The 12924-nt window shown below is 42.7% G+C and overlaps 1 protein-coding gene across 5 annotated transcripts in view; it reads right to left on the reverse strand.

The window, feature by feature from the left end:
• Nucleotides 1-12924, reverse strand: part of FMN1 (formin 1) — a 395926-nt gene that overhangs the window by 259562 nt on the left and 123440 nt on the right. For 3 of the 5 annotated variants that reach the window (XM_058666107.1, XM_058666106.1, XM_058666108.1), the window contains exon 4: nucleotides 3812-3929. The exons of 1 other annotated variant lie outside the window; for it this stretch is intronic. In XM_058666107.1, the coding sequence (XP_058522090.1) occupies nucleotides 3812-3929 (118 nt within the window). Of the gene's footprint in view, nucleotides 1-3811; nucleotides 3930-5312; nucleotides 7099-12924 lie in introns of those variants that run through there. One more of the 5 variants, XM_058666111.1, reaches the window with a different exon arrangement.

The raw sequence follows: 12924 nt of genomic DNA on the forward strand, positions 1-12924 counted from the left end.
GTTCTGAATAATAGCCATTCTAGTTTCTATGACTTCTTCAGAGTAGAAAATATATAACCCATAGGATAATTAAAACAGTAGTGTGGTCCATGCCCTTGTAGTAGGAACCAGTGCTGTGAGGGAGAACAAGGCAGGCTTTTCTCTAGGCAGCCTTTAGAAACATCCTTCATGGGGTCTGCTGGCTGTTCACGGTTGGCAGTGTGACTGTGCGGAGGATGATCCACCACTCTAGGCCTGGTGAGCTGCCCAAAAGACAGTGTGAAGAGGTTCCCAGGCCTTTGAGCTTGGAGTTAGGCAATGGGAACAACTGCAGGTCAGGGCGGCTTAGGCTGTTTCCTTCACCAAGTCTCACACAACACTGAATTGCATCACAAAACACCTTTCCGTTTTTTCCAACTTCAGTTTTAAATTAGCCCCAAGCTTCATGTTCTAATCAAGTTTACTTGATTCAGATCTGTCTGGTACACAGCACAGACATGGTAAAATGAAGTCACCAGGAGTTTATTAACTGCTTAAGGATCTCAAGAGCCTACCGAAAAACCAAATGAAAGTGCTCCAGAGAAAAGCCAAGACCATGCTACAAGCTTGCATTCAGAGAGGAAAGCCAGTTCTCAGGGAAGCATGGAGTTTGTCATTCAGATTATTCCAATGTCATTTTGAAGAAAAAGAGGACAGAGGGCTCTTTTCACTCCAACACTCTATCAGGCATTATAAACACAGGGCAGAATCACAATGAGAGCAACAACGCAAGACAGCACAGTATAAGAGATGGGGGAAATTCTGCTTCATTTGAGTGTAGCAGTTCAGGCACAGGGTAAATTAATGCTACGAATTCCATTTCCCCAGTTTCAGCTCCTGCAGCAGTCACTTCTTTAACAGCTCTGGAAAACACTGGTACGTTTCAACGGGCAACATCAACGAGAGCTCAGACAAGTGGCAGTGCCTCAGTGGTGGGCACAGCATCATCAGAATGGCCTTGGAGGCTCTAGTAGGAGCCAAAGGCTGTGGCTGCCAAGAAAGTTGTTGCAGTACTAGTAGATGCAAGTGATGCTGATAGGCTTGGGAGTAGCAGGGGAAAGCCATTTTGGCCACTGACATTTAATTTCCACTATTAGAAATTTTCTTAAAAAAATATTCAATGATAGATTCTAAATGGAAGAAAATCACAGAGTAGCAACAAGAAAGAACATTTTTTAAAAAAAATGTATTCATTTTACTGCAAAGTCAGATATACAGAGAGGTGGAGAGACAGAGAGGAAGATCTTCCATCTGATGGTTCACTCCCCAAGCGGCCACAATGGGTGGAGCTAAGCCAATCCAAAGCCAGGAGCCAGGAGCTTCTTCCAGGTCTCCCACGTGGGTGTAGGGTCCCAAGGCTCTAGGCCATCCTCGACTGCTTTCCCAGGCCACAAGCAGGGAGCAGAATGGGAAGTGGGGCTGCCAGGATTAGAAGCGGAGCCCATATGGGATCCTGGCTCATGCAAGGCTAGGACTTTAGCCACTCAGCTATTGTGCCAGGCCCAAGAAAGAACATTTTAGATAAGTCTATTGTTTTACTGAAATAATATAGGTTAAATATATCCTGATCACTGAAAATGGAGAAACCGAAGCAGGATCAAGTCCAAAGTGGCTAAGTGCAGCGTAAGGACGTGGGGTGATGACGACCAGCATCATCTATTCCTCAGTCCACCAAGGACTGGGTTGGGATGAACAACACAATATTGTAATAGCACATAAGAAACAAAAATAGCAAGTCACTGATCTGATAAGTGACTTACCACTAAAAAGTAAGGAAACCTGAAGACACAAAAACACAAGACTTTAACCACCTTGGACTATCTCAGGTCTAATTTGCATCTTTGTGTTCCCCACAGAATGGTAAATTTTCTGTTTCTGTAAGGGTGAGGAAACCAATGGAAGGTCCACAAAATGTATTCAACTACAAACTAAATGTTTCTAAGTGTCCAGTTTCCCAGAGGTAAGGTCAACTTCCTCAAGATTAGCAATAAGTGGTAAGGCAACCATATATTGATATATAGTAATGTGGCAGAAAATAAGTTTGCTAGAGGACTAAAGGACTTTACTCTTCTTTGAAACGCACCTCTGGATTAAAGAGCATCTCGAAGGTTTTCAAGAAACTGAGCCTTGATCAGGAGCTCAGTAAATATGTCATAGTACTGCCTGTCGCCCAGGGAGTTGGCTAGGGAGCCAGACCCATTCTCCATCGAGACTGTCACCTGCACTCTCTGTCCTCCTGCACAATGATGCTGTCACCACCCAACACAACTAGCGCTTTTAGCCTATTCCTGCCTGCAGCTTTTCCCCATTTCATTCAAGACCTTAAGTAGCTCTGAGTCCACATTTCATAATACTAAGAAAGATTGAGAAAGTCACTGCAAAGGTCAATTACAGGGCCGCTCTGAAACCCTGGAAGTATAACAGGACGATAAACAAGAACTAAGGGATATCTGTAGAATCTGAATAGTATGTCCAAATACTATTCAACATGAAGTAAAACAACAACAAAAAAATTTCCTTTTTTATGTGGCAAATGCCATTATAAAGAAGAGCACCATAATGTTGTCTTTGGTAAGGGCAAAACTGAAAATCATTATATATACTAGGAATAAGAATTCACAGGATCATAGCTTTTATTATATAAATTTCAGAATGCTTAGTCATTTACATTTTACCACACCATGAGAAAAATAGCTTGGTAGGTAGTTGAATATTGTAACCACAAACACTCTAATTTGGGGGAATTTAACTAGCAGCAAGAAGCCTAAAACAACTATACATGCATATTTTCCTTAAGGATAAGACAGTGTTCAAACTATTAAGCTGAGCACCACAGGAAAAAATGTTACGAAGTAATTAATACTGGGAAATCCCAAGTTTCCAACTGCATAAACGTGGACTAGAAACAATCCCAAGAATCACCTGTAAATGTGTCTAAATTATAGACATGATATCAAACTTTAGTCTATTTGTTATTAATGAGGAATGACAGTAAGTATTTTTCTATAACCATAAGCTGGCCTGTATATACACACACCTAAGAAAACCAATAAAATATAAAACATGAGTAAGTAATCTCCAAGCATCAAAAGAAAGCAAAGATTTCATCAGAAATACACACACACATTTGTGCACACATGTAATTTTCTAAAATTCTGTGACCATTTAAAAAAATTGTGTGAACCTATCACTTTAAAAGTAAAAATATCTAGATTTCTACGATTTCTACTGGATTTAAATAGACTCAAGTAAAGTTCCTGGGAAGTTTTCCAGAGAGTTAGATTGCTTTAAAATTGGCCATGCAGTAAAGAAAGCTTTTGTCTAAAGAGAGGGAGCGAGAAACTGATATGGTATCTGTAGGTTCGCTCTGCACAAGGTTCCTTTATCTCAGGAACATTACTCAGAGACAAACAACAAATCAGATTTCAGCTCTGGAGAATCATACTCAGCCTCTTCCAGCAGCACTGCCAGCTCACACAAACCTTACGTGAGCGCCAACCACCTGTTTCCTGAGGAATTTGTAACATACCTTCTCCATTACCTCCCCCAAGCTTCTGTGTTACACACATGCCCCTTTCCATTCATCGCATTACGGTCCTCTTTCACTGCTAAAACATTCACTAACCATAAATGTGCAAAGGTTCATCTTAACAACCAAACAAGAAAGAGAAGCTTTCTACATTATATCTTACAATGAAACAAAACTCCAAACTCTGAGAGTCTACTAAGTTAGAACTACAAGCTGCTGCAGGAAGAGATTCATTCCACGGCACCTGGCTTCCTTTCACATTACCTGCTTCCGTGTACTTCAATCCCACTTTTTCTTCTGCGTCTTTTGTCTTCGGGGGTGGCCAGACGGCTTGGAGTCTACCAGGGGTCCTATCATCCTGCTCTGTGGGACTCTGGTCAGGCTGTGGGAAAAAAAGGACAAAGAATAAGTTCAATGAAATGTGGTCAGAGCTGGTGAATTCCTGAAAACAAACATGGCAGCTCTGATTTTAAAGCTAAGATTAATTATTAGTTGCACACTGCTTTCGTCCACTATAGTCTCAATTACAGCCTCAACATCCTACTACTTATTTGAGTCTCTTTCAGGGATGTAAAGCAATTAGTTGTTGGGAGTGAAAATGAACAAACAGAATACTCAAGGGTAAGAATCACATAGTCCTTAGTCAACTATTTATGCGGTAACTTTTAAAAAGCAAAAATATACCTTGAGATGAAGACAAAGACTCAAATGTATTACATCCAGGCACATGGTGGGAATGATTCCAAATACTGTCTGAACCACTCCAGGGTCATGTATAACAACAAGAGCTAAATTGGCTTTTTCCACGAATACTAACAATAAACCAAAACATACTTCAGTAGGGATTCAACACTGGTAATTTCAATTCTTCTTTTCTTTCCTACTCAGAAGACAAATGAATGAATTTGCCTTCATGTTCAAATTATTTTTATAGGAACTGATTTTTGCAACTGGGAGAATGCTATGTTATCTTTAGTTTTAAACTACAATCCAAGATAACTTTCAATATTTTAACTATCATATTAATTGCATGACAGAGAGTCAAAGTCACAGAGGGATCAGAAATTAAGCAAGAAATTCTACTTTTTCTCATGAATCTTTAAGATCTACTGGATTTGGGGTTCTAAAAATTAATAATTTTTCTTCAAACAGCAATAATCCCCACAAACTAGATACCTCTTATGCACTTACTTAAAATAATCCTCACAACCACGAAAAATAAGAATTATTTTCCTCATTTTACACATGAAAAGATTGATGCTCAGAAATGATCATGGCCACCAAGTCTGTAAATGATAGAGAATTAAAATTTGGGTCTCTTTCTAAATCTAGTGTTCAGTCAAGAAGTCTTGGAACATTTAAACAAAATCACAAATACAGTTTGCAAAATGGCAGACTTTCAAAGGAAAAATACTGTTTTCACAAAGGTATAATTAAGTTGTGAGGAAATTCCTGTAAAACTGTGTTATGCATCCCTATTGCCTCACATCCCATGCTGGTGAGTTTTTATAAGGACATTTACTTAAAATGCTTAAACTCAAGAGTGACAAGCCTTCCTAAAACCCACATAAATCTCTTATAATATTCCAGAAAAAATATGAGGAAGAGAGAGAAGCATTTTTGTTCAACTCTGTTCTTTTACAGGTGATTTCACTGCATTCTAAACATTTTTCACCTACAAAGAGGCCACGACCAAGGGCTAACTGACCTTCCCTTCTACAGCAAGCCATTTTTACGATGAAATGCAAAGCCCAATTCTACATACACTTTTGGAATCAGACGGGCTGTCCGCTGGCCTGGACTTGGACCGTTCAAATACAGCTCTTAGGGACTCCTTCTCATGTCTCATCTTGCGCTTGATGGCCTCCAGCTCAGAGGTGTCAGCTGTGGTCCCCTTTTTGGGGGGACGGATGAACAAGGCTTTGAAGGCCTCCAGGGCAGTCTCCGGTGGCTTTGGCTTGATTTCGCCACCCTGGGTATGGGCTTCTCCAGGGTCACCAGGGATCTCCTGGTCAGCACCACAACCCATCTCTTCCTTGGGTGAGCCAGGGTCCGCTGCTTTCCCCTCAGTTTTGGGCATGTCAATGTTGAGCAGCTGAGAGAGCTGCTCCAGGAGAGTGGGAGTGGCCTTAGGATCCGTTGTTTTCTCCCCACTCCTCACTGTCTGGGGCCCTGCCTGCCCTAGGGACTTGTGCACAGGCTGGGTCAACTTGAGCAAAGCCAGGTCCCCATCCTTTGGCTTAATTTCAGTGATGGTCTCCCCTCCCTCAGCCATCGCCCCCTTCTTTAGCACACGAAGTCCACTAAAAAAAGCTGGAAGCTGGAATGACTTCTCTCCGGGGCCCTCCTTTTTAGCAGCAGCACTCCTAATGACATCAACACTCAAATTCTGGTCTGTTGCTGCAGATGCAATGGAGGACCCTTCTTCTCCAGCCTGGCCCTGGTTAGGACTCTGCTCTGTTGGCAAACCACTATGGCCAAGTTCCAATTTCCCACTGCTTTCAGGTGGAGTCCGTGGAGGATCCTCTGTACAGGGCTCTGCATCTTCCACTTCCACAACGGCAGCGTTTGCCCCAGAATCTTCTAATTTTTCTTCAGGTTCTTGGGAGGTCTCAGATAAAACAACATCAGGAGATTCTGGGCCATTAGCTCTGCCTCCCTCTTCTGGCTCCTGGCCAGCATCATCAGAGTCAGAATCACTGGTGGTGTGCACGAGGGTCCCCCGTACACAAATGATCTCATCTTTCACACTCAAAGTATCCTGAGGAACAAGTTCTTGGCCAGGGAGAGAAGTCCCTGCTTCTGCTTTTCCCTGACTTCCTTCGGATTCCATTTCCACCCTTGCAGTCTCCCCACCATCTTCAGGGTCAGGTGGAACCACAGCCGCTGCCTCCTGCTGCTCTGAGCTGTTGCTGGGCTCATCCTGCCCAGGCGTGGGATCCCCATCTAAACTGCGGAATGATTTCAGCACTGCCTGTTCCTCTGCCGGCTTCACAGCTTCCAACTTGCTGGTAAATCCAAACAGGGATTTCATGGAAAACTTACTCAGGATCGACTGAGCCATTTCAAGTCCAGCTTCAGGTTTCTCTGGTCCCAAGACATCACTGTCATTCGGAGAGTTAACCTCCTCCTCCATGTCCCAACCGTGCCCTCGGTGGAAGTTGTGACTCGTGTTACCTTCCCCGGCTCGATCTCAGTTTATCCACTCCATCTGCTCTTAACTTCCAGGACAGAGAGCAACAGGACGTGGGAGGCAGCCAGGCTCTAGGCTGCTCAGCGAACACCCTTGGCCTCTTGGAGTCACGGCGCTCTCCTTCCGGTGTGCCTGGTGACCGCCCGCCCTAGTCAACTATAAAACGTTGGTGGCGCTCTGTGCCCTGGAGCTGCGCACCTTACTACACACACATACACACACAGTGACCCGTGAGCCGGCTCTTCTGGGACTTCCGTATTTATCCCCGTGTACAAAAGGCTTTTTGTCGGAGGGAAAGTCAGTCTGCCCTGTAATCCCAGCCCAGGATTTCACCAGGAGCTCCGCCCCAGCGCCTGCCCGTGGTTCTCCTGGTTGCACTCAACTTCCTCATTGGTGAGCAAGTGGAGGTTCCTGAAAGTGCTGAGCCTGCAAACTGGTCCCTGACGACAGCCCGTAACCACCACCTCCCTGGGACTGCCCAAGGGATTCAGAAGTGAATCAGCAGAAATGCTTTCTAAACCCGCCTTCCTTTCTATCCTGAGGGCAATCCTGAGCCGCCCAGGATAAGAAACCAGCCGCCCACCCAGGTCCCTGGCCATTCACAAAGCCCACACCAAATAAACAAAGGTAGAAAAAGAAAAGAGGCCAACTCCAAATGACCAGAACTCTTAAAAAGCAGATAATTTACTGCCCTGGGAGTCCATCCACCCCCTACCCTGCTTCCCTGTAGGTTTCATCTGGAATGCAGATTTCAGCTGCCAGCTGGGGAGAAACAAAACCAACAGGACTGGTTTCATATTACTGCTGCTGTAGCTCTGCCCGGCTCAGTGTCCTACAAACAGGTACTTAGCAAGCACACCCACCACGCCTAGAGTCCACCAGCCATAGGGTTGCAGAGTAAACAGCCCGGCCTGGCAGGACTGATTACCCTCACACTCCCTGTGCCAGCCCAGGATTCTTCCTGTTCAGCAGCTGTGACTTCCTTCCCAGCTCAGGGCACCTCTCTTTGCCTTGTTGTTGTAACCTACTAAAGGAAAGCTGCAGCACCCCCCCAACGCAATACACAACTTGGCTTACTAGACAAAACAATCCTTCAGGGTTCCTCAGGGAGCCACAGTCCCCTCAAGGGCAAAGTTTGGAAAGGTCCTTCTGTGTCACCGACCACAGTTGCCTAAAACTAAAACCAGGACAGACACACCAACCCACATGAGCTCAATGCAGGTAGCATCATTCTGATTCTATGCTGAGAGCCTGGAAACTGAGAATGGGAGGAAAATTGCAGCCTCCTGCACAGCTGCCTCCAGGGATGACTTCCTGTCATACCTGAAGGTGTCAGTGTTTTTTAAAACCAGTCCAGCCAGTCGGCATGTAGTGAGCACCTGCAGCAGAGGACCATGCTGGGTGAGTACAGTAAAACTGACTTAATAGTAATTGCCAGCTCTCTCTGAAGGAAGTTCCAAGAAGATTTTGGCCAAGTGTTGAACACAAGCGGAACTTTTTTTTTTTTTTTCTGTGAAATGGAAGCTGCAGCCACAATGAAATGACAGTCTTGCTGTATCTACAGCTGGGAATGGTTATCACTGATAACATGGGCCACGTTCCCCAGTTCTATCAGTCCAATACTAACAAAGTCTCATTACAATCACATATTATCATCAATGTATGCAAAGAGAACCCCCCCACACACACACAAAGTATCTCATTTTATTCAACGAACCCCTAACATGGGACAGTTAAGAGTGTTTTCTAAGCACAGAATTGTTCCAGTGTCTAAATAGACATTTACCTGCCTTCTCCTGACCTTAGTATATTTTAAAGTAATTGAAGAACCCATAATCAAACAGATACAGTATACTTCAGAAAAAAAAATTCGACAGTGTAATCTTAAACCTCAGAACAGGCTTCCTATCTAGAGGAAATGCCCACTGATAAAAATAAGACTTGTGCTGTTTGAGACTGCAGAAAAAAGGCACGACTACACTAGATAGTAGATAATAATATTGGTCTTCTAATGGGTTTCACAGGCCATCTAATACAGGTGTAAGGGGAAAGGGGGCTGGCTCGGGGATATGACACAGATTTAACGCTTTTTTTTTTCCTTTCATTCTTCTTGTTCTATTCTTCTCTCTCAACAAAGAAGCATCCATTTTCTCAGAATTAACTAATTATTGCTTTCTAGAACACATTTCCAGGACTCTACATATTTGAGGTTATGGGCCCTTCTAATTCCATAGCATGGAAGAGGATCACAGAGTTTTCTCTCTGTACCTACTGATTCCAACACACTTTCATGGCAAGTAGGGCAAGTTTGAAGTCCCAGATTATCTGATCACAGGAAAGTCATTACCAGGCTCATTCAAAAAAATATATATATAATTTTTTCTGTACCTTAAAAAATATTTATTCATTTGAAAGCCATAGTAACACAGGGAAAGACAGAAATCTTCCACCCGTCTGTTCATTCCCCAGATGGCCAGCTCTATGCCATTGGTAGCAAGGTCCCAGGTACTTGGGCCATCTTCTACTGCCTTCCTAGAGCTTTTTAGCAGGGAGTTGAATCAAAAGTGAAGTTAGCTGGGACTCAAACTGATGTTCTTATGCGACTTAACCTGTCTGCTACAATGCCAGCCCAAGGCTCATCTTAAAAAGTCAACCAACCACAGCCGAGAGAAGATAACAGATCAAGTTATACATCTAGTAAATGGTGAATAACAGTATTCCAATTTAGAGTATTTATTGGGCGCCCAGCACTATTTGAAGTGAGTTTGGTATATCATTCTTACTTCCTGCTAAGAAGCTGAGCTTGCCAAGGTTCACAGAGCTGGTAATTGGTAGGATTAAAACTTGACTGTAGGTCCTCAGGCTCCAGAACCTGCACGTGTCACGTCTTCTAAAGCTCAGAGCTCAGCTTCCTGCCATCAGAGGATACCACACAGAGCTAACCTGGAAGTACAAATGCATTTAGGCCCTGTTCAAGGTGGACTCTCTCCAATGTGTGAAATACACTTTATAACTTTATTTTCTAACGGGGTGAGAAACATCCAGCCCACCAGCCACATATGGTTCTGCCAAGGTAATTGCATGCAGGACTTGAAATTCAATATATCTATTGCAGGCTGATGTTTAATTTGATAATTGTATGTGGCCTATGAATGGTGTTACCAATTTCCAAATGATGCTTAGCAGAAGAAGAGGCTCCCCATCCCCTGCAAGAGGACACAGAAGACAGACTTCATGGACGAAAAAAAAAAAAAAAAAAACCCACACCAACAACAACAAAAAGCTAACAGAGAATGAGCATTCTTTTCTACTTCTATAACTTAAGAACAAAATCTAGAGGTGTCCTTAGGTGGGGTGACAATGGAGAGAGAAAAATCAAACATTCCAGTTAATACTTGGCTAGCTTTTCTACTGATCATGGGTAAGAAAAAGCAATCTTTGAAATAAAAATTTCCAGCTTACTTGCACTATTCTCCTTCATTTATAAAACAATTCCTATTAAAAAAGACCTTCTTATCCAAAATTATTGAATATCAACTCATGAGTTAATTAGGCTCCAGGGAAATGAAAATGAAGGCACACTGGCCTTTAACCTTCACAAACTCTATAGTTTAGTATGACATACCAAACAAGAGAACAGTTACATAGACTGTAGCTAAGTGCTTTATACTCTGTGCTAAGTCTGAAACTCAATTGCTGGACCCAAAACAATTCTGAGTGAAAGAAAGCACAGGCCATGAAGATGTATAACCGAGAGAACTTTCAAGCCCTGACACCTTCAGGCCACTGCTTCTTACAACTCTACAGAACTTAATTATCTGTAGTCATACAGGGAATTAAGAAGTTTCAGGACTTCAATATTACCATAAGGAGCCTACATATTTTATCTAAATTGGCTGGTTTTGAAAAATGAGTCTATTTGAGTTTGTGGGGTGTGGTAAATGTCTGGTCCACAGGCCAGAAAGACCCTGTGAAATCTATTTGGCCTGACCAGAACAATGACAGGTGGGACTCAAAATTCACTAACGCTATAGCAGGCCAGTTTTTAAGCTGTTTATTTAAACCAGCCCACAAATGAAGTTACAAAAATTCAAATGGCCCTTGGCAGAAAAGAGGCTCCTGACTCCTGTAAAGTTGTAGTGCTTTTACAGAAGGGCGTGTAAACCACCATTCCTTTCAAACATCACTTACTTCTGTGTTTTAATCTGTGACAACATTTAATAAGCATCTACTACACAAAATCAATGAAAGTCATGATTTCCCTCATCACGACCTACTACAGCCTTAGCTGATTCTTCCTTCTTCTAACTTCATGAAATTTAAACTTTCCAATAGCCACATTTGTGCAAAAGGCCATATAAAAGTGGTCCACTTCTGTTAAGTCAAAGTACACATAATAATTAACATTTGACAAACAAGATACTATTTATTAAAAACAATCAGTGATAAACTACTTAAAATCTGAAGATAGCATCTTAAGCTTTAAAATTTAAACCAGTAAGCTCTCTTTGTTTCTCTCATGTCACCATCCACTGAGCTGTATCTAGATTAAAGCTAGAGCTAATGTACCTAATAGCTGTACCTAACACCGGTTCAATGAGCTATCAAATGAGACACACACCTAAAAACAATGACAACAGAAAGCACATCTTCACCTAATGGCAGTAAAGCTTAACCTTTTGACCGTCATAATATCAGAAAACTGTTTCCTTAAAAAAAATCATTTTGCAAAATCTAGACACTGACTGAAAAGAAAATTCCCTAAAGGCCTTTCTACTCTTGGTAGCTCTTCTGCATATTATTCAGCTTGGATGAGTCATTCCCACATTCTCATAAAAACCCAGCATGGCAAGGTGGAAGGTAAAGCATAAGAGCTGACATTTCATGGGGATTAGGCTACTTAATTGTCATGTTCCTCCTTGTCCAATTTATTTCATTGAGTCTGGACCTAAATTAAATGATTAATTGCTTCCAGCTTCCCAAACTAGTTCAAATAAGTTCAGACGAAGACTATTTCAAACAACATGCAGAATACAAAGTTAAAATTAATAAGGGAAGGGCCCGGCAGCGTGGCCTAATGGCTAAAGTCCTCGCCTTGAATGCGCCGGGATCCCATATCGGCGCCGGTTCTAATCCCGGCAGCTCCACTTCCCATCCAGCTCCCTGCTTGTGGCCTGGGAAAGCAGTGGAGGACAGCCCAAAGATTTGGGACCCTGCACCCATGTGGGAGACCTGGACTCTTCTGGGTCTGGAAAACAGGCTTCGGATCTGCGCAGCACCCGCCGTTTCGGTCACTTGGGGAGGGAATCATCAGACAGAAGATCTTCCTCTCTGTCTCTCTCCTCCTTTCTGTATATCTGACTTTGTAATAAAAAATAGTAAATAAATCTTTAAAAAAAATTAGTAAGGGAAATAGGGGGTAGAAACTTTCGGTGGAAGACTGAGGAAAGTCAGTTAAGCAAGCTACGAACAGAGATATAGGTAGGGCAATGGATGATGATAAATTTGGGTGGTGGTGGAGGAGGATAACTTCCCATCCGCTAACTAAATGTGTATCATACAATAGGAGAGTAAGCTTATGAAAGACTCTGGGTGGAACATAGCTGTTGAGAGGCAGAATGTGACCTTAGTCATAGTATATACCACCTAGTTTAACCTTCTTGTCTTAAAGATGAAGACACTGGAAATCAAGAACTGGTCCCCAGCTCATGCTGCTCCAACTCAGCATTCAGAGAGAAAACAAGGGTGACCCCACATCACCTTACTGACAGACCAGGGGGTCTTCTTTGATACAGTTGCTGAAATACGTTTTATCATTTTGCTGTTTTAACTTGTTCACTAACGTGTAACACTTAAGCATTTGTACAGCTTTCAGAGTAACATTTCAACACAAATACTTTACAGCATAAATTGATCAAACCTGGCAACTTAGCCTTTCCATTTCCCTACCTTCTCTTTGCATTTAAAGCCTACCAGGTCCTCTCTTCTGGTTCTTTATATCATGCATAATAAAATGTTATGAATTTTAGTCACCTCACTCTCCCATGAAGCACTAGGACTGGTGTTTCTGTTTTGGTTCTTATTACCTAAGCTCCTTTACCCTCCCCTCAGCAGCCCCCCACCCACCCGCCCACCCTGCTGACCCTACTTAGCGTCTAGCAGCCATTACTATGAGGTTCAGCTC

Source organism: Ochotona princeps, chromosome 6, assembly GCF_030435755.1.
Source record: "Ochotona princeps isolate mOchPri1 chromosome 6, mOchPri1.hap1, whole genome shotgun sequence".
Classification (NCBI taxonomy): Eukaryota; Metazoa; Chordata; class Mammalia; order Lagomorpha; family Ochotonidae; genus Ochotona; species Ochotona princeps.